General features: G+C 52.8%; 1 protein-coding gene across 1 annotated transcript; it reads left to right on the top strand.

Annotated features, from left to right (window-relative positions):
- The first annotated feature begins 1,937 nt into the window (after window positions 1-1,937).
- On the top strand, window positions 1,938-23,257 carry LOC118884916 (plasmolipin). Its single transcript, XM_036833083.1, has 4 exons — window positions 1,938-2,220; window positions 18,913-19,086; window positions 21,044-21,166; window positions 22,297-23,257. Exons 1-4 carry the CDS (start codon window positions 2,086-2,088, stop codon window positions 22,411-22,413), a joined length of 549 nt encoding a protein of 182 aa, XP_036688978.1. The 5' UTR covers window positions 1,938-2,085; the 3' UTR covers window positions 22,414-23,257.
- The last annotated feature ends 376 nt before the right edge of the window (window positions 23,258-23,633 follow it).

Raw genomic sequence — 23,633 nt, 5'->3', positions numbered from 1 at the left:
GCTCCATCCCCACCCCAAGGGACAGCAGGCCCAGTACACAGTAGGGGCTTGGCCAGAGTAGGGAGCCTTCGTAGAATTAAGGAGAGGTGAGACAGGACAGGTGCTGCAGGTGATCTGTGTGGAGATGGCCTGCGCAGACCTGAAGAGGGGGGACTAGCTCTGGGAACGGACAGACCCTCTCCTCCTCATCCCCAGCTGGCTCTGTCCCCCCACCCCCATCCCAAGAACCCAGGGCTTCCTTGGTGACAGTGGGGGCTCTGGGTGGGCATCAGGTTCCAGCCTGGGGGCAGGTTCCTTCCCACTTTTTCTGACTGGGGGCGAGTGAAGTTGGTTTGGAAGAAAAGGTCGAAGGAAAAAACAATACAGTGATTGAGTCTTGCTCGCTGCCATTTGAAAAGAATGAAAGTGGGATTAACCAAAAACACAAAATCCAAACCAGAACCAAAACCAAAATACCCTACTGTTTTAGAATCTGCCTCAGAAACAATCATCTTACTGTTTTCCTTGTCACTGTAAAATTAAGGGTTTACCCCACAGCTTTGTTCTACGCTTGGGCTCACACAGTCTGCAGAGAGGCTGGGCTCTGGGTAATGATTTTGCAGCTGCCAAGAAGCACTCCTCATTCCCTGAGTACCTACTGTATGTGTGGGGTGGAGAAGAGGGTCTCAGGTGCATTGGGGGTGGGGAGTGGGCATTGAACCTCCAGTTGAGTAAATATCAAAGGTCATCTTCTCTGAGAGGTCATCTTTGACCACTCGGTCTAAAAGTTGCCTCCTGGTCATCTCTGTCACACCACTCTGTTTTATTTATTTATTTACTTCTGTTTTGGCCACACCACGTGGCATCTTATTTCCATGACCAAGGATTGAACCCGCCCCCAGCAGTGAAAGCGCTGAGTCCTAACCACTGGACCGCCAGGGAATTCCCTGTTTTATTTTAGTTACAGGATTTGTCACTACCTGAACTTATTTTTTCTCTCCAATTTATTGCTTGTCACCCCCAGTAGAAAGTGGGATCCAAGAAGGCCTTGGGTGGTTTTTTGCTTGCTGTATTCACATGGCCTGGGATAGGGTCTGACATATAGTAAGGTCTCAGCAATCATTGGTTGATGAATAAATGAATCAATTATCTGTGCAGGTCGATATGGCCTGAGGGGTGTGTGTGTGTGTGTGTGTTTCAGGGTGCAAGTGGAGCAATGAAACCGTAAATCCAACACCATCTCCCACCTTCTGACACCTTCACTGCCACCCCCCACCCCTGGCGTGGCAGGAGCTTTCCGTGCAGTATTTCATTTATTTTGCACAGCGGCTCTGTGGAGTGAGGTCCATTTATATCCCTATATTACAGACGAGGAAACTGAGGCTCAGCGATCTTCTAAGTTACTGCTCAATCAGTTCAGAAGAGAAAACCACATCAACTGAGTCATAAAAGGGCCTCCCCCTTCCACGCACACCCACAATTTATCCAGACCCTCCCCTCCAGGATGCTCGGTCACCCGGGACTCCTTGGGAGTCTCTGCACAGGGATGCCGATCCCGCTTTACGGGGAGACTTCAGAGAGGGGCAAGGGCTCGCCCAAGGGCACACAGCGCCAGAGAGGCATTCGGCAGGGAGCCGGTATTTGCCCGCTCTGCTAGCGGCCGCCAGTTTATCCCGAGGCTCGGAAGCTAAGGGCGAGGAGGGAGCGAAGGAGCGGTCAAAGCTGCCGCGAATGCGGGGGATATTGTCAGCAGGCGGCTTTCCCGGGGAGAGAAACGGGCAGCTATCTAGGCTGGTTCTGGTGGAGCCATCTCATTGACCACGGCCTCAGTTTCCGCGTCAAAGAGATGGCGACTTGGTGTGGCTCCGGGATGGACCGGCGGGCGGTGTGCGAAGGGTTAAAGGGGAGGGTTTCGTGGCGAGGGCGGGGCCGGGATTCCAGCCGCACCTGGCTGCTCCCGGCTTCTCTCCCAGACGCCGCGCGTAGCCCCGGGAGCCGTATCGCGAGCGCGAGTCCCCTCGGAGGAGCCGCGCAGGAGCCGGCACCCGCCGCGGGGAGGGGTGGCGACGGCGGCGGGAGCAACCTCTGGAGGCGAGCGGAGCCGCCATGGCTGAATTCCCGTCTAAAGTGAGCACGCGGACCAGCAGCCCGGCGCAGGGAGGCGGCGCCGCGGTTTCGGCGCTGCGCCCAGACCTGGGCTTCGTGCGCTCCAGCCTCGGTGCGCTCATGCTGCTGCAGTTGGTGAGCGCGCGCTTGGGGCCTGGGGTCCGGGACCTGGGGGTGGCGGGGTGTCCCGGGGATCCAGGAGGGGTCGGGGGCTGTAGAGCTGCCCTTTTTCTTTGCTTCTCGCACACCCCCAACCCAAGTTCACATGCGCCCCGATGCGCCGTTCCTTCCTCGGGGGCGCCTCTAGGACGGACGCCCCCGAGATCACCCTGGAACCCTCTCACCCCGAGACGTCCTAGTTGCCGCCTCTTCGAGCACACACAAGGTGCACCAATGTCAGAGTGCCCACCTCAGCGCCCCATCACTCCCTCCCAAGTGGTCACCAAGAGGTCACCCACAGAAGCTCTCACAAAAGCCACAATCACCGCGCGCCACTCTCTCTCTCTCTCTCTCTGTTTCTCCGTCTCTGGCTCTCCCTCTGCCAGGACTAAGCCCTCAGCCCTCCAGCACCTAGCCTGAGGCAAAGTTCACTCTCATTTGACCCTCTGCTGAGCTCCCAGCGGCTCCCCGTGGCTGCACCCCAGAACCGAGTGGGCACATCCGGTCCAGCACAGACCCTTCAGCAGGGCCCTATGGGCTCCCACGCGGGAGCCCGGCCCTTCTGGCTTCCACTGGGTAACCTGCCGGTTTCCGGCCGGTTTGACTGGCCCCTTGGGGCCGAGATACCGCGCCCAACGCTGGGAGAGGGATTTGTGGGAAGCCAGAGGCAGGACACCTCTATATCCAATACCCTTTGTAGACCCCAGCCGAGGCCGAACGATGGGAACACCCCTCTCCCCACACACCAATTTCAGGCTTGAGGGTGTTAGCTTTCTCCCCATAGTACCCTCTGGGGCGAGTCGGGAAGCTGGGGGGCTGCCCTGTGGGAGGGGCTTGGTGCGTTTTCAGAGGACTAGGGGGGAATTGGAGGTGGGCCAAGATCCATTTTGCATTAGGGCACCTCCTGCTGTCCCACTGCTGGGTCCTAGCAAGGCTGCCAGGTTTAGGACTGAAGGCAGGGTCCGAGACCAAACCTCCCTCCTTACCGCAGGTGAGCACTCTTCCTCCTGGGCCGGTGCCGTCTCTCTTTCAGAATTCCTCAAATCTCTTCCTGTGGGGCCCCTCCCCCACCTCAGCCTCAGACTCTCTCGGAGGTTTAAAATGTAGATCTTGGTCCCCACCCCCGGGAAAAATGTGGAATTGGAATCTCAGTTACTACAGCCCAGAAATCTACATTTTTGACTTCTCTCTGAGCAGTCTGGCAGATTCTTTGTGAAGGGGAGGGGCGGGGCGGGGGAGAGGTCCCGACTGGGGACTAATTTAAATCTGCAGGTAGGAAAAGCCGGTCCGGAGCACTGCTGAGTGCTAGGCTCCCGGGTGGTTGTGAAGGTTACAGCAGCCAAGCGGGAAGGGAGTCCCAGTCCCAGGGGTGAGAAAGGGCAGAGGAGAGGGATGATCAATTCTGAGTCCAGGGAGGCTCATGGAGGACAGCTGGCTTTTGAGCAGGGACTTCACTGAAATCTGAGGCAGAGGTAGGGAAAGGGTGTTCAAAGGGCGGGCCACTGTGCGGGGCAAGCCTTGGGGCTGGGGAAGTGGAAGGGAAGTGGGGAGAGTAGCCAGCAGGTTGGTTTAGCCAGTGTAGGGGAGGTAGAAATTTTCCTCTACCCGTCTAGTTCTTCTGGCTGGTCTAAGAGTTAAATTGACATGAGAGAGATTAACAGGAGAAAATCAAAGTTTAATCACATGTACACATGGGAAAGGCCCAGAAAAACTGAGAAACTCGCAAAATGGCCAAATCCCTCCCCTTAAATACCATCTTCAGCTAAAGACACAAGAGGATATTGAGGATGGGGAGCCAGTTATGGGAGGTGAGCAGGAAAAGCACAGTAAACAACTGTGATGCAGATTTAAGTTGTTACTTTTTCCAATGATATGTTTCTAGAGATTTGGTCAACCTCTTGGTACTGTGAGGGAGACACCTTTACAGATGGAGATTTCCCTTACACATGTAAATGTTTCTTACAAAAGGGTAAGAAACCTTGGTTTTCAGTTTTTCCCATGTCTGCTGTTTCTTAGATCAGCAGCTTAAAATTATTATGCCAAGAGATGAATTTTGGGGTGGCAAATTTTGCTCCCCTACCCTGGAGCTGAAGCACTTGTTTCTGGGTGGCCAGAAACGGAAGGCTTGAATACCTTGCGAGAAGTGGTGACCATGTTCTGTTCGCAGCCTTAGGGGGTTTGGAACGGCAGAGGGATCCCTGCTGGGCTGAGCAGGATGAGGCTGCCTGGTGGGTCCCCAGGGTTAGCTCCCAGTAGGCAGGACCTGAGCGTCAGCCCCTTTTGCATTTGAACAATGAAACTTGGAATAAGGGGAACTAGAGGAAGGCCCTGCTGTGCCTGCAAGGACTGGGGTAGCTTCCTGTGGCGGAGGCTTGTGTCTCTGATTTAGGGGTCCCCGTGGGCTGAGCATCTGGGTCCCATCGTGCAAATGTAGACACTGAGGTGTCCATGGAATGCAGGACTGGCCTGGAGAGCTGTGGTGGATGGAGCTTGGCACTTAGACTCCCAGGGACTGAGTGTGAGTGGAATGGCCTTCTTCTGCCCTCCCTGCAGTGCTTTTGGGGCCCGGGGGAAGGGGGACAAGGGTCTCCCATCAGAGTTCTGAAGACCTGCACCTTTTAGTGCCTTCACCAATTGGCTTGTGGGAGAAGCTGCTTCCTGAACTGTTTCTCTGGCAACAGACAGTTCCACTGGGTGTGAGACAAGGAGGGTTTCACTCAACAGGCACCACGTCTTCTGGGAAGCCATCATAGCTCCCATCACTCAGGTGCAAACTAAGCTCCAGGCCTTCTGCCAAGAGCTTCATATTCTCATATTCTCCTCCACTTTACAGGTGAGGAAACTGAGGCTCAGGGGTCAGTTCTTTGCCCAAGAGCTCATAGAGTGATAGAGCTGGGATCTAAGCCCTGAGTGGCCTGACTTTTCTGATCCGCGCTCTATTACCACACTCATCTGGGCTCCTACTGGGCACTGGGTGTGGTGCTGTTGTGGGAGTGATGGAGACCCCAGACCCAGGGCCTGCTCTCCAGAAGCTCTTTGTCTGTAAGCTCAAAGGGTGAGCTACCTGTGGAGGGATCAGGGAAGGCTGCCTGGAGGAGGCAGTACATGGGAAGGTGAAAGCTAATTCTCCATCAGACCCTTTTGTTTCCCAGGATCTGGTGAAGAGTTCCAGATGTGGGAGGAGGGCGGTGGGAAGGGGAGGTAGAAAGGCCCCAGCTTCTTGAGAAGGAGATGTGTTCTTTGTTTATTTTAGTATTAAATGTGTCCTGAAGAACCAACCTCAGTGTTCACTGATTTATCGCTCCCCCCACCCCATCTAGCTCCAGAAAGAACATGAGATGGAGTATGATATCAAGTCACATAATGACAGAAGAGTTAACGTAATATATTTTTAAAAGTTGGTGGTGTATGTGTGGGTTGGGTAGGGATTGACTTAAAGAGAGCTAAAAGGAGATCTGGAATCTGTCACAAGTTTAAGGCTGTCGATTCTTTGTTGAGTTTTCTAGCAGCCTAGGCAAAAAGGGAAACATGAATTTATGCAGATAGCATGTAAAAATGGAAGCAGGCAAGTTTGATCTAGAGACAGCTCTTGGTCATTAAAAACCTGGAAGCTTTTTTTTTTTTTTTTAATACAGCAGGTTCTTATTAGTCATCTATTTTATATGTATTAGTGTATATATGTCAATCCCAATCTCCTAATTCATCATACACCGCCCCCCCCAACCCACCACTTTCCCCTGGAAAACCTGGAAGCTTTTGATGCTGCAAATCTTTGTGTGGCTAGGGGGTGAAGGAACTTTGTGGAAGGTGTGGTTAACTTGACTGATCCCAGAGCCTTTATAGAGTAAGTATAAAGTGAACGCTATTAAGTGCACACATCTTTCTTATTTTTTTAATCTTCCCCGAGCCCCGGGGAAAAAGGTGATCTACCTGGGTTTACTGATGAGGAAACAGGCTCAGAGAGGTTGAGGAACTTGTACAAGGGCACACAGGGTAGAGTGGTCAATCTGGGATTTGCACTCAGGTCTGAGAATCCAAAGCCTGGCTCTAGCTGTGCTTCCTTTTTTTGTTTTGTTTCTTTGCTTGTTTGTTTGGTGAGAGATAGGGTGCTTTGGACCGGGAAGGAGAGGAAATTCAGGAAGGGGAACTCATCAGGGGCCAGGGCCACTAGGGAAGGCTTCCTGACAGAAGTGGGCCCTGAAGTGTTTAGTTATGTGGAAGGGGTAGTAAGGAGGTGCAGAGCACATGAACCTTGGAATACCTCGTATAAAGGCCCAGCAGTCAGAAGGCATCCTTGAGGCTCAGGACATAGAAGCCATATGAATGGCCTGTGTCGGTAGGATGGTTGTGTTTGTCACCTTTTATCCTTCCTTCTTGCCCTATCTCCTGGGATTGGGGGTGGTCACATGATTCCCAGTTGGCAGGTGAATAAACAGATCAGAAGCCTCACCTGCCACTTGATCACAGTGATCCATGGGTGGTGGTGAGAGTATTGGTGGAAGCAGAGAGCCTTGGGTTTAAATCCTGGCTCTGTCATCTTGGGCAAGTTCCCTAATATCCCTGAGCCTCAGTTTCCTTGTCTGTGAAATGGTGATGGTGGGATTGTGAGGAATGTGGAAGCTGATGCCTGCAAAGGGCTTAGCAATCGCTGTATATGTTAGAACGAAGGGCAGTTAGGATTCACAGGGTCATAGAATCATAGGGCTCTTACACTTGCTCCCAAAGGCCCCTCGGTGTGTCCTCAACATGAGCTTGCATTCTTCCAGGGACAGGGAGCTCAGTCCCTCTAAAGGCTACCTGCTCCATCCTTATGCACCTGGGAGTGTGAGAAAGTTCTTCCTTGTGGTAATCCTGACTCTCTCTCCAGCCCCACAAGGCATGGCAGCCCCTTTCCAGGTTGGGGGCAGGGCAGAGGCTGAAAGTCAACTCTTTAGGTTGGCTAGACAAGGTTGTTGGGATCTGCGAGGTGTGAGCAGAGGTTGGCCGTATTGGGATCACAGTGCTGGGGACTCACAGGGTTTTCCATAGCACTGAGTTTCGTGGGTTCAGCCTCCTTAGGGCAGCATTCCCCACCCTGCATGCTCCCCACCTTCCTTCCTACTCCACTGTACCCAGCAAAACAGTGCCTGTATTGTTAGCTCCGCCTACCCGCCCCACTTATTGTGGCTAGGAGTGTATTGAGTGTTTGGAATCAATTTATAATTATGTAACAATATGTGGACACATTATCCTTAAAAAGCAAAAACCTATTACAGGTAAGGCTAAAGTTATTCTTGGATCCCCTACCCCTCTCCCCAAGGGAACTGCTGTGTTGGGGTGTTTCTAGTTCTTTTTCCTGTGCAGTTTAAAAAACATTGATGGTTTTATTCTGTATCCTTTGTTCGGTTGCTTTTCTCACACCCAGGGCACCTGCATCTCTTCATGTTATGCAGCGCTGTCTGCCTCCTTCCTAACTGTTTCGGGCTATCCCAGGATGTCACGGTAGGGCCCTAGCTCATTTAGCCATTTCTCTATTGATGGGCCTGTTTTTATTCTTTGAAAAAATTATACAGACATACGGCAAAAATGTTCCAGCAGTCCAAAGCATTATCAATGAAAATGTAATCTCTCATCCCAGTCGGGTCACTCCTCCCACCACATCCCCCGCCCTTCCCCGAGGCATCATGGGTGTGGCATTCCAGGGTGAGTCAGTGCAGTTATTTCTACACATAACACCTATCAAAACACAGGTAGGCGCACTCTGCCTGTGCCCTGCCACGCTTTTCCCCCCTTGGCAATACACCTAGGGATGTTCTATATCATTGCACATAGAACTACATGTATCTTTCTTTTTTTAATCTTTTATTTCCTTAATTTCTTTAATAGGTAATGTATTTACAACAGCCTAGAATAAGATAGAGTGGGAAAGAGCACCGTGAAAAACCTCTGTCCCTTTTGGTTAGAGTTGACCACCCCCATGCCCATTCTTCTCTGTTTCCTGTGTAGCATTTTAGGCTTTCTTTTAAGGAGATCTGCAAATGTGGCTATAGATCCCCACCTCTCCCCACTTTACTCCAGGGCTATGGTCTATCCACATCCTTCTGCACTTTTCCTTTTTCACTTAAAAGTGTGTCATGGAGGTCTTTTCGTCTCAGTACCTGAAGCGTGATCACTTCTCTTGCGGCTTCTGTAGCAGCCCATCCCGCAGCTGTGGTGTGAGTTGTGTGGCCCGTCCCTTTGTTGACAGACACTTGGGTTTCCACTCTTGCTGTTCCACACTCTGTCACGGTGAATGATCTCAGCCCAAGCCACAGAGCGCGTCTGTATGGTACACTTCCGGAAGGGGGACCACTGGCTCAGGTTATGTGTGTTAGTGATTTTGTTAGAGATTGTCAGATGCCCTCCATAGGGGTCACATTTGTGCCCCTCAGTGAGCCTTCTCGTAGAGTGCCTGTTCCCCACAGCTCCCATCTGACAGGCGAAATGGCAGGTCAGGGTAGCATTGTTTTGCATTTCTCTTATGAGTGAGGTTAAAGAACCTCACTTTTTTATTTATTTATTTATTTATGTATGTATGTATGTATGTATGTATGTATGTATGTATGTATGTATGTATGTATGAATGACTGTGTTGAGTCTTCGTTTCTGTGCGAGGGCTTTCTCTAGTTGCGGCAAGTGGGGACCACTCTTCATTGCAGTGCGCGGGCCTCTCACCATCGCGGCCTCTCTTGTTGCGGAGCACAGGCTCCAGACGCGCAGGCTCAGTAATTGTGGCTCACGGGCCCAGTTGCTCCGCGGCATGTGGGATCCCCCCAGACCAGGGCTCAAACCCGTGTCCCCTGCATTGGCAGGCAGATTCTCAACCACTGCGCCACCAGGGAAGCCCAAGAACCTCACTTTTTAAAATATGTTTAAGAGCCATTTGCATTTCCTTGTATGTTTGCTTCTTTCCACATTCTATTAAGTTGTTGGTCTTTGTCCTATCAATTGCTAGGAGTGCTAGATGATTTGCAAATATTTTTTTCCTAGTTTGTTTTTTGACTTTGCTCAGGGTATTTTTTTTTGGTTTTTTTTTATGGTGGTTTTTGTTTTTTTGTTTGCTTGTTTGTTTTGTTTTGTTTTTGGTCGGAAAAACCTATTTTTGTGTTGCCGAATTTCTTGTTTTCTTTCCTTTTTTCTTTCTGGCTTCTGGAAACTGTCAGAGTTAGGACTTTCCCACCTAGAGGTAAGAAAAATTCTCCCACGTGGGGCTTGGAAAGTGTTGCATCAATCACAGTCCTGGAAGATTGCTGGAGGAGACAGCCTCATTTGGGTGCTAAAGTGTCTTTAGTGCCTTCCCAACACTTTTTAAATTTAAATCTGGAGCTCTGGATCCTGGGAAGACAACTGTATCTATCTGGGATGTATTAATATTGTTAATTTTTGTTGTATTTAATTTTATAGTTAGCTTCTATTGTGGTAGATAATGCAGGTTTTCTACTTTTTAGTGATTTAAAAGTTTCTTTTTAAAATTATTATTTGTGTGATAAATCCACATTCATCAATGAGGACTAGTTAAATAAATTATGATACATTTGTGCGGTGGCATACGATACAGTTAGTAAAAAGATAACTTCTTACCCCTCAACGAAAACAGTAAGGCAGCTCTGTATGTATGTAATGATGGACAATCTCCAGTGGAAAATGCAAGGTGAAAACCTGTGTGTGTAGAATACTGTCATTTGTCTGGGAGAAATACACACAGGCTATATAAATATACACACTTGCCTATCTGAAGTGTATGTGTGTGCATGCCTCGGTAGTCTTTGACAAGACACTTGAGAAATCACTCTTGGTTGCCCCCAGGGAAGAAATTGAGTATCAGGGGAGGAGGGAGACATGCTAAAAACACCATTTTGTTACCTATCATGTCATATATATTATGCATTTTAAAAAATAAAATAACTTATCAAAAAAATCTTTCAAATAAATGAAAATAGTGGGTAAAAAAATAGGACAGGTCATTTATGGGTGCAGCAAAAGCTATGGAGATGGCACTTGAAGGCTCCCTCAGGCCCAGAGAGGGGAAGGCACTTTCCCAGGATCACAGAGCAGCAAGCAATGGCTTTGAGTTCAGTGTTATTGTCTGAGTGACCTTTTCTTAACCATCTGTAAGTGGAAAGAGGTAAAGGCTGCGGAGCTGTCCACGTGCGGTGGATGCCCTCAGCTTCTGTTGGAGTATCAGGGCCAGGTGTAGGTTACTCCTTGTCAGCTGGTGAGTTGTTTGTGGTAGAATTCAGTGAGGACTATGCCCTGATTTCCTGCTCTTAGATGGTCTAAGGGAGCTGCAGGGGGTCCTGCCCTGGTCCCCATGGCGATTTGGAACCTGAGTGTTGGGGGAGAGCCTGTTTTCCTTGGCAGTCCAGTGAGCCCAGCCCTGGATATAAGCTGGTCCTTTGCTGTTGGGCTGAGCTGGCCCCTCCTGTTTGCCCAAGGGGTGGGAGGGCAGGGTGGTACAGGGTCTTACGGAGAGGTGAGAGCAGGAAGGCCAGGGCTGAAGGTCAGGCAGGGCCCAGTTGCTAGGGAACAGACCTGGGGCTGTTCTGGGATGTTTGAGCTTCATTCAGTTAGGAGCGGAGAGGTCAGATACCAGATGATCTGCCAGCCTGTATGAGATTAGCCAGATGGGGTCACTTGTCTGTCCTCGAAGTTTAGATGGGGTGGGGCTTGCTCAATGTCACCCCAAACATAAGTGACAAGAGTCAGGACTAGAGCTAGTGTCTGAGGAAGGAAGTCCAGGGAATAAGGAAGACCCTCACTTTAGTCTGCCTCTCCCCCCAGCCCTGTTCCCCAGCAGGTAGACAGGCCAGGTCTCATGGGGCTAGTGAAGTTCATACGCTCCCAGCAGCCAGCTCTCTCTGGAGGGCCGATGGCCGGACGGGGACCTGCCTGGGGTGCTGAGAACATAAGATTCTGTCACCCCTCTCCGCCCAGGGTCAAGGACTGCCCCTGCCCCTTCTCTGCTCCCACCTCCAGGGCAGTGATGCTTCCTCCAAACAAATTAGTCTCCGGGGAGTGTCCCTACCTCCTGGGATTTGGAGTTTTGTCCTCCTCTGGGCGGTCTCTATCTACTGGGTCACAGAACTGTCCCCACGCTTACCGTGCATGACTTTGGGCCACGTCCATCTCTTCCGAGAGCTTTGGTTTCCTCATCCGTGAAATGGGCCAAGTGCTTTACTTGAGAGAGTTGGGCTTCCTGGGAGTGAAGCACTGGAGGAGGGCTGGATTTGGACTTGACCTGGGCTTTCAAGGGGACTAAGGCCTTCCTGGGAAAGCTCTGTGTCGCTGTAAGGGTCTTAGTGCTGGGGAGGCACAGGTTGACTTTCTGGGGAGGACCAGGAGACCCCCAAGGGAGGAAAGGGAGGAAGGTGAGCAGGTCTTCATTTCTGGAACCTCACCCAGGGGGTGCATTGCTGCTGGCTCTGGGAGCCAGGGAAGGCCTTGCGGATGCCTTGGGGATGCCTCTCTGTAGAGGGGACCTGCTTAGTCTCTGGCCCCAGAGTGCAGAATAGGAGCCAGCAAGGGGGTAGGCAGGAGGCAGCTTGAGCTTCATGTTGCGAAGATTTTTCTAGAACCCTGAGAGAGACCCCAAAGGAAGAGTGGTGGCAGTGGGCTCCTTGACATGCGGGCTGCACACAGGGGCCGGAGGTCCTCATGAGGGGCTCTGGGGGCGGCGGGGCCATGGGGGCAGAAGTCTCTTTCATCTCTAGTTCTGAGACTCGGGACTCAGGAATAACAAGCAGTGTGATAAAGGCTGCATTTGGAAAGCCCTGGAGGTGAACCAGGCCCCGAGCCAGTGTTCCCATCCTCCTCCTCCTCCCTGACAGCCCAGGCTGGGAGCTGGGTGCTCGTGGATGGGGACCCTGGTTGCCTGGCTCCCCCCTGCACTTCGGGGCCTATAACAGCGCCTGGCAGAGAGCGGGCCCTCGGGAGAGTTTGTTCAATGACTCGATTTGGTAACTCACGTGCCTGCTTTTCAGGTAACAAAAGGGAGGCTTGGCCGAGTTAAATACCACCCCAGACCGGGTCACTTGGCTCAGGCTGGGTTCTGAATCTGCCCTCGCACCTCCTGTAGAGCTGGGGTGTGATGGCCTAGGATTCTCGAAGGCTCATAGTGTACAGAGCGGGAATTCCAAGGAGCCTTTCCCTAGAGCCCGGCCCCTCTGCACAGGGAGGAAGGAGGTGGTATGTGGAGTTGTTGTGGCCACCCAGGCACCCGGAGCCTCTGTCCCCTGCGCCTTTGTCTCCTGGGACACAATGGGTGGCTTTTTGTCCCCATAAAGTCCCTTTCACTGTAGCGAGAAGGGCCAGGGCGGGGGTGGAGTATGGGCCTGGTCAGGCCAAGTTCTGAGTGTCCTCAGCTGCCCAGATGTGTCCCTGTGAGGGGGAACCCCGGGAAGGGTTCACGTGGTCCCCTGGGCCTCAGTTTTCTGGATGGTGCAGTGGGGAGAAGGGAGTCCTGGGGGCTGTTGGATGGGCCCTGCCCTCAGATTGTTTCTAAAACATTTGGTTTCATTGCCAATGTTTAAAAAGCTGAAGATTTCACGTAGAAATTCGGATTTCTAACGTCTCTTGAAAAATCAGAAGTTCTTGGGACTGCCCTGGTGGTCCAGTGGTTAAGACTCTGAGCTTCCAGTGCAGGGGGCATGGGTTCTAATCCCTGGTTGGGGAACTAAGATCCGGCATGCTGCCTGGCGCGGCCGGAAAAAAAAAAAAATCCGAAGTTCTGGCTGAACTTCTGGCCTGCGTTCCCCCAGACACCAGCAGGCTGCTCTCAGCTCCGCAGACCTCCCCTGGCCCGCCTTAGTCACTTCTGTGACCTGCGTGCCTTGGCGGCTGCTGAGTTTGAAACCCTAATGTCAGCCTCCAGGCACTGAGGTTTTGTTCCCCGCGTGGACGCTGCAGTCTGGGGTTTACTCCCTCTAAGCTGTCTAACAGCCCTCCTAGCCACTCACAACTTCTACAACTTTTCGCTTTTTCCTTTACGGTATTTTACTTGCATGACACACCTATCAGGTGACCAGGAGAGGTGTACTTGTCCGACCCCCTCACGTGTCAGATGAAGAAACAAACCAGAAAGGTTAGGTGCCTATTCTAAGACCACACGGCAAATCTACAAGGGTCTAACTCAGCCCAGGAGGTGGAGAGGATTAAAAGGAGAGTTGGCGTGACCATCTTTGGGCGGGAGAGGAGTTGGCCAAGTGCTCATGGGATTGGTGGAGTCCGTCCAGTAAGTACAAGGGAGGGAAGGCTGTGGGCCCCCCTGGAGGAGGCCTGTGTTGAGGAGTGTCAGGCCTCAGACTTAGGGGATCCTTGGAGAACACTGAGCAGACCTCCCTGCTCCCATTGTACAGGGGGGAAGACTGAGGTCTAAAGGGGTGAAGGGTTCTGCCCAGGGACCCTTAGCCTGTGAGGAGTGGAGGGAGTGTAGCTGCAGGAGGTGTCCTAGGGTGGGGCTGGACTGGGTTCTGCTCCCTACCACCTGTGCACCTCCCTGCCTTTGGATAAGCCCAGCTGCCTTATCTGAAAGGTGGGCTGGGGGGCCCTACTGGCTGAGGGCCCTTATCTGCCAGGAACTGTGCCTGGTGCTTATTAGATGCATTGTCTCTCCAAGGCCTCACACCGCTAGGAACTGCACACACTATTACTACTGCAGGAAACCAGCCACAGAGAATGGATTGGGAAACCCATGTTCTGACCTCTCAGAGTGATAACATTAGAGCACGGAGAGTGTTAAGCCTATGTTGGGCATTGGTCTAAGTACCTTACATATATTACTTCATTTGCATCTACCCAGTGAGGTAGGCACATTTTGAAGATAAGGACACTGAGGCACAGAGAGGTTCAGCAACTTGCCCGAGGTCACACAGCTAGTAAGTTGGCAGGGCCAGAGCTTGAACCCAGGGAGTTAATAGACCACCTTTCCATTAGAGTTAATGCCAACATCCCCCAGTTAAATCAGATCATAACAGCCATTCGTAGACTCAAAGAGTAGCTAAGAAAAATGTATTCGTTTCCTACAGCTGTCAAAACAAAATGCCACAGACTAGGTCTCTTAAAAAACAACAGAGGGACTTCCCTGGCAGTCCAGTGGTTAAGACTCCGTGCTTCCACTGCAGGGGGGCATGGGTTTGATCCCTAGTCAGGGAACTAAGATCCCACATGCTATGTGGTGTGGCCAAAAATAAAAAAATAAAACAAAAATTTATTGTCTCACAGTATTAGAAGTCCAAAATCAAAGTGTTGGCAAGGTTGGTTCCTCCTGGAGGCTCTGAAGGAGAGTCTGTCCCATGCCTCTCTCCTAGCTTCTGGTGGTTGCCAGCAATCCTTTGTGTTTCTTGGCTTGGAGACACATCACTCTAATCTCTGCCTCCATCTTCACATGGTGTTCTCCCTCTGTGTGTCTCTTTGTCCAGTTTCCCTCTTATAAGAACTCCAGTCCCTGGATTGGGGCCCACCCTAAGTGAGGAATGCCTCTTGGTCAGGCATTTGTGACTAATCCCTCTCCTCTCTGACCCTGCAGGTGCTTTTAACAAAAATATCTCTGTTATCCAGTCGTTGAGAAATTTTTGTTTGGAGGTGCAAAGGTCCTGGGGCATGTGTGAATGTGACCTTTTTGACAGCCATCATTTAAAGAGAAAATCCCTAATCTGAAATCTTTAGGTTTTCAGGAAGACAGGGTTTTTTTTGGTTTTTTTTTCCTTCAAGATTTCCAGACCGTTCTCTTTGTTGATCTGAAGTGCATGCCTGAGGAGGTGTTGCTGGGGCCTCAGAGAGTTTGGAAGGACCAAGGGGATGAGGTTTGGTTCTGTGTATGTATGTGTATGTGTATGTGTGTGTGTCTGCCTTTAAGAGTAAGACACACAGATACATGTGTAGACCCCCACAGAGAAACATGGGGACAGATGAACACGTAGGCAAAAGAGACAGGGACCCCCGGAGGTAAAGGCACAGAGTTCTGCTCTTCGTCACACGGCTCCCTCCCTTCACCTCTCGCATGCCAGGAGAGCAGGGCTTTTCATGTTTTGGCTCACACACACAGTGATAGGTGCTCAACAGATACTTGTTGAATGAGTGAACCCAGAGGGATGCACACGGCAAGGCCTGTGGTCAGAGAGGGTGTCAGAATTGCAAGAGGGCCTGGGTGAAGCCCTGCGTGCAGGTGGCAGAGTCGGGGCCTCCTGCCTTGCTCTCCACCTTTGGCATCCTACTGCCCTCCCCCTGCACAGTGGGGTTTGCTGTTCTGTACTGGACTATAAGACAAGTCCTCTGGCCTCTTCCAGCTAGACTGTGGGTCCACAGTAGGAGGGAGGGGTCCAGTGGCTCCTGCAGCTTCTGCAGATGAGGCCTGGGCCCAGCTCCCCATGCAGGGCCACCCATGCCAGCAGAGGGTCAACACATGTAGGGGTGCCCTGTCCTGGGCTGGGGCACTTCCTGCAGATTCTTGGGGCTGGGGGTGAGGGGACGGGAAAAACCAGTCTGTCTGGTTGAGATGGGGGAGGGCAGAAACCAAGGCGGCTCCCTGGGCACAGGGCCAGGGCAGCAAGGCCAGAAGGAACACCAGAAATTCCCACTGCTTATCCAGCAGCTTTGTCTCCCAGAGGCTGTGCTTGCTGATCCGGAAATCAGGGCTGGGCAGCAGGGCGAGGCAGAGAGACCAGAGAGCCTGGATGCCTGCGGGGCCTCGCCCCTGGGAGCCAGCGAAGTGTCCTCATTTTTTATACATCACTAAGTAACTCTCAGTAGCCCAGGTTCCAGAGAACGACAGATCTGGGTTCAAATTCTGCCCTGCCCTTTACCCACGGGTGACCGTAGATGACTCATTTTCCTCTGAGCTCCGTTTGGAAAATGGGGATAATACATAATACTGACTATTGAGAGGGTTATGGGGAAGTCAATGAAATAAAAGGGAAGATGCTTACCTGAGGCCTGGCACACAGCTGGAGGGCATTATGTGGTTATTGTGACCAAGCCCATGAGTAATATACCAACAATTTATAAGTGTACATTAGTGTAAACCCAGATCGATCCTTTCTTGATTTTTCAGTTCACTGCATTTTCTAACTTCCTTTCAGATAGTTGGAACCAGGCAACACGATGGCATGGAGACCTGTAAGGACCCTGCTTTAAGTGAGGAGATAATTGTCTGCCCCTGACACGCTTAGTCCTCCCCTGGGAGGGTCCTGCGTCCTGCTGCTTCGGGAGTGTCTGTTCTCCTTTATAACAGTGACCTCCCCCAGCCCTGGGAGCTCTTGGCCCCACTGATGTGTCTGTTTCAGGCAGGGTGTCCTAAGGATGGGTGGTAAAAGGTTGGGGGGCTGTGCTGACACACCCGCACTCTGGGTCCTCATGGGTAGGGGCTCTGCCCCCAGCGGTGTGACTGCCCTCAAGGCCCTGCTACCTGTCCCACCTTCCTCGCCTGCAAACTGGGCCCCATGGGCCACCCAGCCTGTTGGTGGTGGCTAGAGGAGAGCACTAGAGGCTAGAGGTAGGGCAGGGGAGGCTGGCAGGGTGCAGTGTGGGGTGGGCGTCCCTGGGGTCTCACTGCCCCCCCCCACCCCGGAACGGGAGGAGGAGCAGGTGCAAAAATCTGGAGAGAAAGGGGAGTGGGCGCTTTCCCGAGTCTCCCACTCCCACCCCTGCGTGGAGGGAGGCAGGGCCGGGAGCACATTCAGCGATTCACCCCTGCGTCCTCTTGTGACACACAGCGCCTGTGGGGGGCGGGGGTCTGACCTCTGTTTCCTGGATAAGGAAACTGAGGCCAGTTACCTCCTGAGCCTGTGTTTATCGAGCAGGTCTATGCGCCAGGCACTGCCGGGCACTGGAGACACAGCGATGACCAAAGAAGGATTCCTCGGGGGCCTGCGTTATAGCAGGCGGACTAGAGTTGCCCTGGTGAGCCGCACAGAGCGGGAAGGCACTTGCCTGGCGTCCCATAGCCCAGGCAGGATGAAAGCCCAGCTCCTGACTCCCAAGCCCAGGGCTCCACCTCTCACTTCCAGGTGGTGGGGAGAAAGGAAAGTCGTCACAGGGGCTGCTGGACTCCCGGCCTCAGCTAGGCTCATTCCTGCCCTGACCCCACAGGTGTAGGGGGATCGATACAGAAACTTCCCTTTTGGTCCTTGGCAGGGGTGCTTCGGTGGGGTGCCTGGCAGGCACCCAGTCTGGCTGCTCTGGGGTGACAGCTCTCCTGTGTCTGGTCTAGGAGCTTGCGGCGGGGGGACTTTCTGTCCCCCAAAACAGCAGCAGAGGTGGGTTTCGCTCCTGAGCCACTTCCCTGTGATCCGACTGATGGTTGGCTCATCCTCGAGTCGGTGGCAAGGTCACTGGGAGCCTTGGTGTCACACGCTATCCACGGGAAGAAGAGTGACAGCTCTCTCTGTGTCTTCGTCAGCAAAGCAGCCTTTCTCCACAGCCCCCCGGTAGATCCTCCCTCTCAGTGGCCAGTCCCGAGGCCTGCTGCCGGCCAGGGGTTCTGGAGAATGAATGCCCTTGTGGTGAAGGAGGACGTCCTGGCCTATGGGGTCTCAGCCAGCAGGGAAGGGGCCAGGAGAGGCTCGGGGGAGGCTAGAACGGCCACAAGTGAGGTACCACCCTGCCAAATTCCCCACGAGGCCACTGGGGGGGGGGGTTCAGCCAACCTACCCGTGTAGAATTCCCTGCAGCACAGTGTCCCCAGCTGGAATTGTTCGTTCGTGTGTACAAACCCCCATGGGTCCTGAACCTGTGAGGTAGGTATGCTCTTTATACTCATGTGACAGGTGATGTGTCCAGAGCACAGAGTGGTTGTGAGCTTACCCAGTGTCACACAGCTGGTAAGGGGAGTGCGTTTTAAATCAGGCAGTCGGCTCCGGAGGCCATGCTGTTAGCCGCTACACACACTACAGGGATGTTGGGGCCCACCCTGCCACATAGGAATGGCATGATAGGTCCTTTTGCTTTTCTGAGGCCCAGTTTCACCTGTAAGGCGGGGATGGTAACACCTGTATTGAGGGGCAATTAGGAGAGTCGGAGAAGCTGGGGGTGGAAGGGGCTTGGTAGGGCACCAGGCAGAGGTCACTGTACCTCTGGAACTCTGTGATTGTGTGTCCCTCCCTCAGGGGTGTGCTGGTGACTTCATCTTTCTTTCAGAGGCTTTTACTAAGCCCCTGACCAAGCTCCGGTCCTGTACTGGGTGCTGAGATGCACCTATGAATGGGACAGTCATTGTCTTGCCCGTGGGGAACTGGGCAAGCCTGGGACACCACCCCTCCGGGGCTGCAGGGGTCTCACCCTGGAGGCAGCAGGGTGGATGGCACTGCTGCTCTGGCTTCCAGTCTGGGGAAGGAAACAGAATTACAGTCTTGGGTGGTGGGTGCCTGGGGGGCCATGTGAGCACAGAAGAGGGTTCTGGAACCCAGACTGGAGGAGCAGGGAAGGTGTCCTGGAGCACGTAACATTTCAGCTGAGATCTGAAAGGAGTACGTTACCAGGCAAGGGCTTGGTATGTATTGGGATGCAGTAGGAGCCAAATAAATTTTTCTTGGGCAAATGAGAACTGTGTCCTGCAGAGGGCGCCCCACGGCAAAGGCCTGGAAGCCTCTGGCCTGTGGCCTCCAGCCTGAGTGCTCGGGGCTCTGGGAGACGCTGGCCCTGTCTCGCTCCCTCCAGGTGCTGGGGCTGCTGGTGTGGGCCCTGATCGCCGACACCCCGTACCACCTGTACCCGGCCTATGGCTGGGTGATGTTTGTCGCTGTCTTCCTCTGGCTGGTGACAATCGTCTTCTTCATCCTCTACCTGTTTCAGCTGCACATGAAGCTATACATGGTGCCTTGGCCGCTGGTGGTGAGTCTGGGTAGGAACCCTGGGGGTGGGTCCAGGCTGACCCCTCTGGCTCTGGGTGTAGCTGTGACAGTGCAGCCTTCCCCAAATGAGAAGTGGCAGGTGGGGGCTGGCTGAAGTCCTCGCTGGCCTGTAGCTCTGGGTGGGGGAGGGAGGATTGATGGTTCAGGTGTCCAGTTTTTCTGAGCACTGAGAGCCACGAATCCAGGAGGACTTAGGCTTGACTTTCTCCCACGAAGGGAGTAGAAGTGAGGGGCTGTTGAATGGAGAGACCAGAGGCCATTTGGGATCTTGAAAGTATTTTTCCTTTTGGGGGGTAGTTGGGATTTGAATCTGTGGGTTCTGACTGGCAGCCCTGGGCCTGGAGGTTGGGCTGAGCTGGCAGGAATCACCGAGGCTGGGCCCGGTGTGTGCAGGACGGGCTGGGCTCAACGTGCCATCTCACCCCCCGCACCCCGCTGTCTGCAGGGTGAGGCCCCTGCAGCCTGGCAGAGGATGGTGTCCCGGGTTTGCCCGGGTCAGTCTCCTTAGCACACAGAGCTGTGAGTGTCCATAGGAAGTACCCTGGCCAGACATAGAGAAAGCTGCTAGGGCTTTTTTCTCTGACCCGGAAAACCCCTGCAGCTGGGGTCTGAGGCTTTCAGTGAGCAGAGAGAGGCAAGAGAGGCACGTGATTGTAAGACAAGCAAAGCTGGGACTAGGCAGCATTGTTTGCAATTCAATGACTTTTGAAGCTGAGGAAACGTGAGTCATCCTCAAGACAGACCGGGTTTGTTAGATCTTGACATCACTGGCAGGAGCCAGGTGGTGTTTGCGGAGGGCACTGGGCTTGGAGGGAAGATCCTGGCATGAGGAGGGGGCGGCCTGACTTCCTGGCTAGGGTCCAGCCCCTGCCTCGTGTCCTAGGAGCCTTGAAGAAAGACATCTGAGGGGCCTTGGTGTTTCTTAGCACTGGTCTGGGGCCCAGCCACAGCTGCTGATGGAAAGGAGGCTCCTTTCCCAGGCCATGATGGCAAGGCAGTGTCTCACCCTCCTAGAGGAGGCTGAATTATGATTGCCAAATTGGGCTTTCCTGGGATAGGGGCTACAAGCCCCCTTCCGGGCGCAGGTAAGAGGCGTGAGTGAAATAGGTCAGGAGGGGTTAGTGGGAATGCAGGTGCCAAATCTTGATATTTTAAGATTGAAAGTTTTATATGAAATCAAAGTTTTCGTATGAAATCAAATTTAAAATGTTCGTAATATTTTTTAAAAATCTATGGGATGAGCCAAACATTCCTGAGGGCCACCAGTTTGCGATCTCTGCTAAGAGTGTCAACTGGGTCCGGGGGCCAAGCGTTGGGGGACTGGGACCTGGGCCTGGTTGTCAGCCCAGGACCCTTCCTTGCCAGCCTGGCTTAGGGGGTCCTCACCCTGGCGTTTGACATGGGGCCTAGAGCCTAGGATGTGGCCAAAAGGCAGACACAGATTCTTCCCACTGAGGGCAGAGAGGGACGTGAGGCACCACCGCCCCCGCCCCGTGGGCCAGCCTCAGAGCCAAGTCCTCAGGGGCAACAGGGAGGGCTGGGCCTGGCTGGGAGCCAACACGAGCAGGACCCGGGTTCTTCAGCTGGTGCACTCAGAGACAGGCTTGGTTTGGCCTCTTGCCATCAGGAATGGGTTTTGCCTTGTGGAACTGTTGCTGTCCTGACCAGGTCACTTTAGCAGCCCCTCCACACCCGCACCATCTCTTGGCCTTCGGTATGTTTACATTCCCTGCTCATATGGCCTCCAGGCTGACCTTGTGTAGACTGCTGTCTCTTGAGGCCTTTTTAGTGGGAAAGACCCACGTGTCTCCATCCCCATCCTTGAGCCCCAGCCCGTTCTGGCTACTAAAGGGATGTGCTCGTGGGGACCAGGAGGTTCCACAGTTACCGGAAGAGTCTCATGTCTTAAGACTGTTCTCTCCCCCACCTACCCCCAGTTAATGATATTTAACGTGGGCGCCACCGTTCTCTACATCACGGCCTTCATCACCTGCTCTGCTTCGGTTGAACTGACGTCCCTGAAGGGCACCGGGCAGTATAACCAGCGTGCAGCTGCCTCCGTGAGTATGGCTCCCTGGGGCACCCTCGGCAGTTACAGGGGAGACGGGCCAAAGCAAGGTCTGTGCCCCTGGACTCTCACTGCTCCCTGGTCCCAGGCCAGGCACCTGCCACATGCTGAATTACCCTCCTCTCAGTGGGCTCAGTTTTCCATAATTAACAGCCATACCCTGAGGAACCAGAATGCTTGGGAAATACTTGGGTGGCACAAATGAAGTTTGGGTTAAATTTACTGTAAATCAGTCATGCTACGATGATTTAGGGTCATATGTCCCCTTGGAGAATCTGTTAAAAGCGCTCTATCCTCCCCCCCTTGAGAAAGGCACGCACAAAAACCTTTCGGTTTAAACCATTTGGGAGATCCTCAGGCTCTCCCACGCAGCCCGAACTCGGGCTCCAGGTCGGGTAGCCAGTGAAGTATCAGCATCCCCTCCGTACCCGGCACGCCTCACCCACGGGCCCCTGCAGGCACTTCCTGTGTCCTTCCACTCCCTCAGTGGGGAGGGGGACAGGGACTGCCAGTCCTTTCGACAGACCAGGAAACTGCGGCTAAGAGAGGTGAAGGGACGCGCCTAAACTGAGTCCTGGGTAGGGCGGGAGTTAGACCAGGACTTGGGTTTCCTCACTCTTTCTGGTGAGGATGGTTTTGAAATCTGTGAACTCAGTCACCAGAATAGAGACATGGAAATTCTGAACGTGGCCTTAGGTGCTAGTGCAGGGATACCTATGAATTGATTCCAGAAAACTCCTAGGGTAGCTGAACATTGCCTTTTTAAAACTAAATCCCTGAAATGTGTCTATAAAGTAGCTCCTACCCCTTGGTGACTCTTAGCACACTGTCCAGTTATCCCTCTCAGTCTAAGACACACCTTGCTGGTGTGGTTAATGGTTCCCCCACTAGAATATAAAGTTGGCACCCCAGAACCTGGTACCCATCAGCCCCCACAGGGGTTAAATGGGTGTATGGTTAAGGAGGAGGTGGTGTGGCTCCAGAGCAGCTCATTCTGGTTAATTGAGGGGCCCCGGGTTTCACTGTCTGCATCTACCTTCCTGGTGCTTGTATCACTGTCACAGCCCCCAGCCCCGTGTGCTGTGCTGCGGACAGACTCACCTTTGCTGTCTTCTCTTTCAGTTCTTTTCGTGTTTAGTGATGATTGCCTATGGAGTGAGCGCTTTCTTCAGCTTCCAGGCCTGGCGAGGAGTAGGCAGCAATGCAGCCACCAGTCAGATGGCTGGCGGCTATGCCTAAACCACTGGTGCCATGGGCCACCCTGGGCCTGAAGGCTGTAGCCTGGTCCCTGTGCAGGTGGCCCCGCAAGCCCGAAGCCTGAGCCCTGCATGGAGTCAGCCCGGAAGGGACTACACTTGCTCTTCTCTGCTCGTCAGACTCCCTGGGCTCACCCCACACTCCCAAGGAATCAGGATCCTTCCTCTGGCAGGCACATGGGCTGGAGAGAGGCCAACAGCCAAGACCTCTCCATCCTCCATATTCAGCAGAAGGTGATGGGGGATACAGGACTCTCTCTGCTTTGTCTTTATGACTTCGGTGTCCAAGGCTGGGACCCAGCCTTCTCATTGGCACTAAATACACTAACAATGACTCCAGACTTGCAGCCCACCATAGAATGAGCCTAACAAGCAGCAATTATTTATCTCTGTTTTTGTTCTGGGAAGCTGAGCAAATTCACCATTCTGATTCCTTAAAACATAATCCTGGCCTGACCCTCCCCCAAGCCAGCACGTCACTTGTAGGGAAACTTGTCGAAAGAGGGTTATGATGCTGACAGTATAGTCTTCCTTTCCTACATTTCAGACATACCAGTTATTTTTAAACAAATCAGTTTTAAGTGACTTCTCAATGACGAAAAACTTACCCAGGTTTCCCTCCCTTTCCCAAGCCCTTGTTTGTAGTTTTCCCTTTGGGAAAAGCTAACATCAATGCCTACTGCCTCCTTGACACTGTTAATCAGGCACCTGGGACATGAGGGAGGGAGGGAGGGAGGGAAAGCAAGGCCTTGCTAGTGAGTTGTCCTTTGCTTGGTGGCGACTTTGTTGTTTTTGTTTTTTTACAAAAATAAAGATGAAAGAACTTATTTGGAAAAGATGTTGGGGAATCACGGTTATAGATGCTTATAAACTCCAGGAAGCTGCAGCATAAGTCAGTACAGTCAGCCCTCCATATCCCTGGGTTTCACATCTGAGGATTCAACCAATCAGCTGATATGCAGGGTCAGCTGTATTCAAAATACTCGCCATTTTACATAAGGGACTTGAGCATCGGTGGGTTTTGGTATCCCCAGCGGTCCTGGAACCAGTCCCCCACGGCTACCAAGGGACAACCGTACAGAGGTTCCAAATGCCTATTTAAAGGCAGTTCCAGTTCTGCAGTCTCAGCACCACCAGCCACTTCTTTGGCCTGAGGTAGGATGACCAACTTCCTGCCTGCTTTGCTGGGACAGTCCCGTTTAT

Source organism: Balaenoptera musculus, chromosome 19, assembly GCF_009873245.2.
Source record: "Balaenoptera musculus isolate JJ_BM4_2016_0621 chromosome 19, mBalMus1.pri.v3, whole genome shotgun sequence".
In the NCBI taxonomy this organism is placed as follows: Eukaryota; Metazoa; Chordata; class Mammalia; order Artiodactyla; family Balaenopteridae; genus Balaenoptera; species Balaenoptera musculus.
Note: the sequence above shows the minus strand (reverse complement) of the source record. Positions and strands in the feature narration are given on the sequence as shown.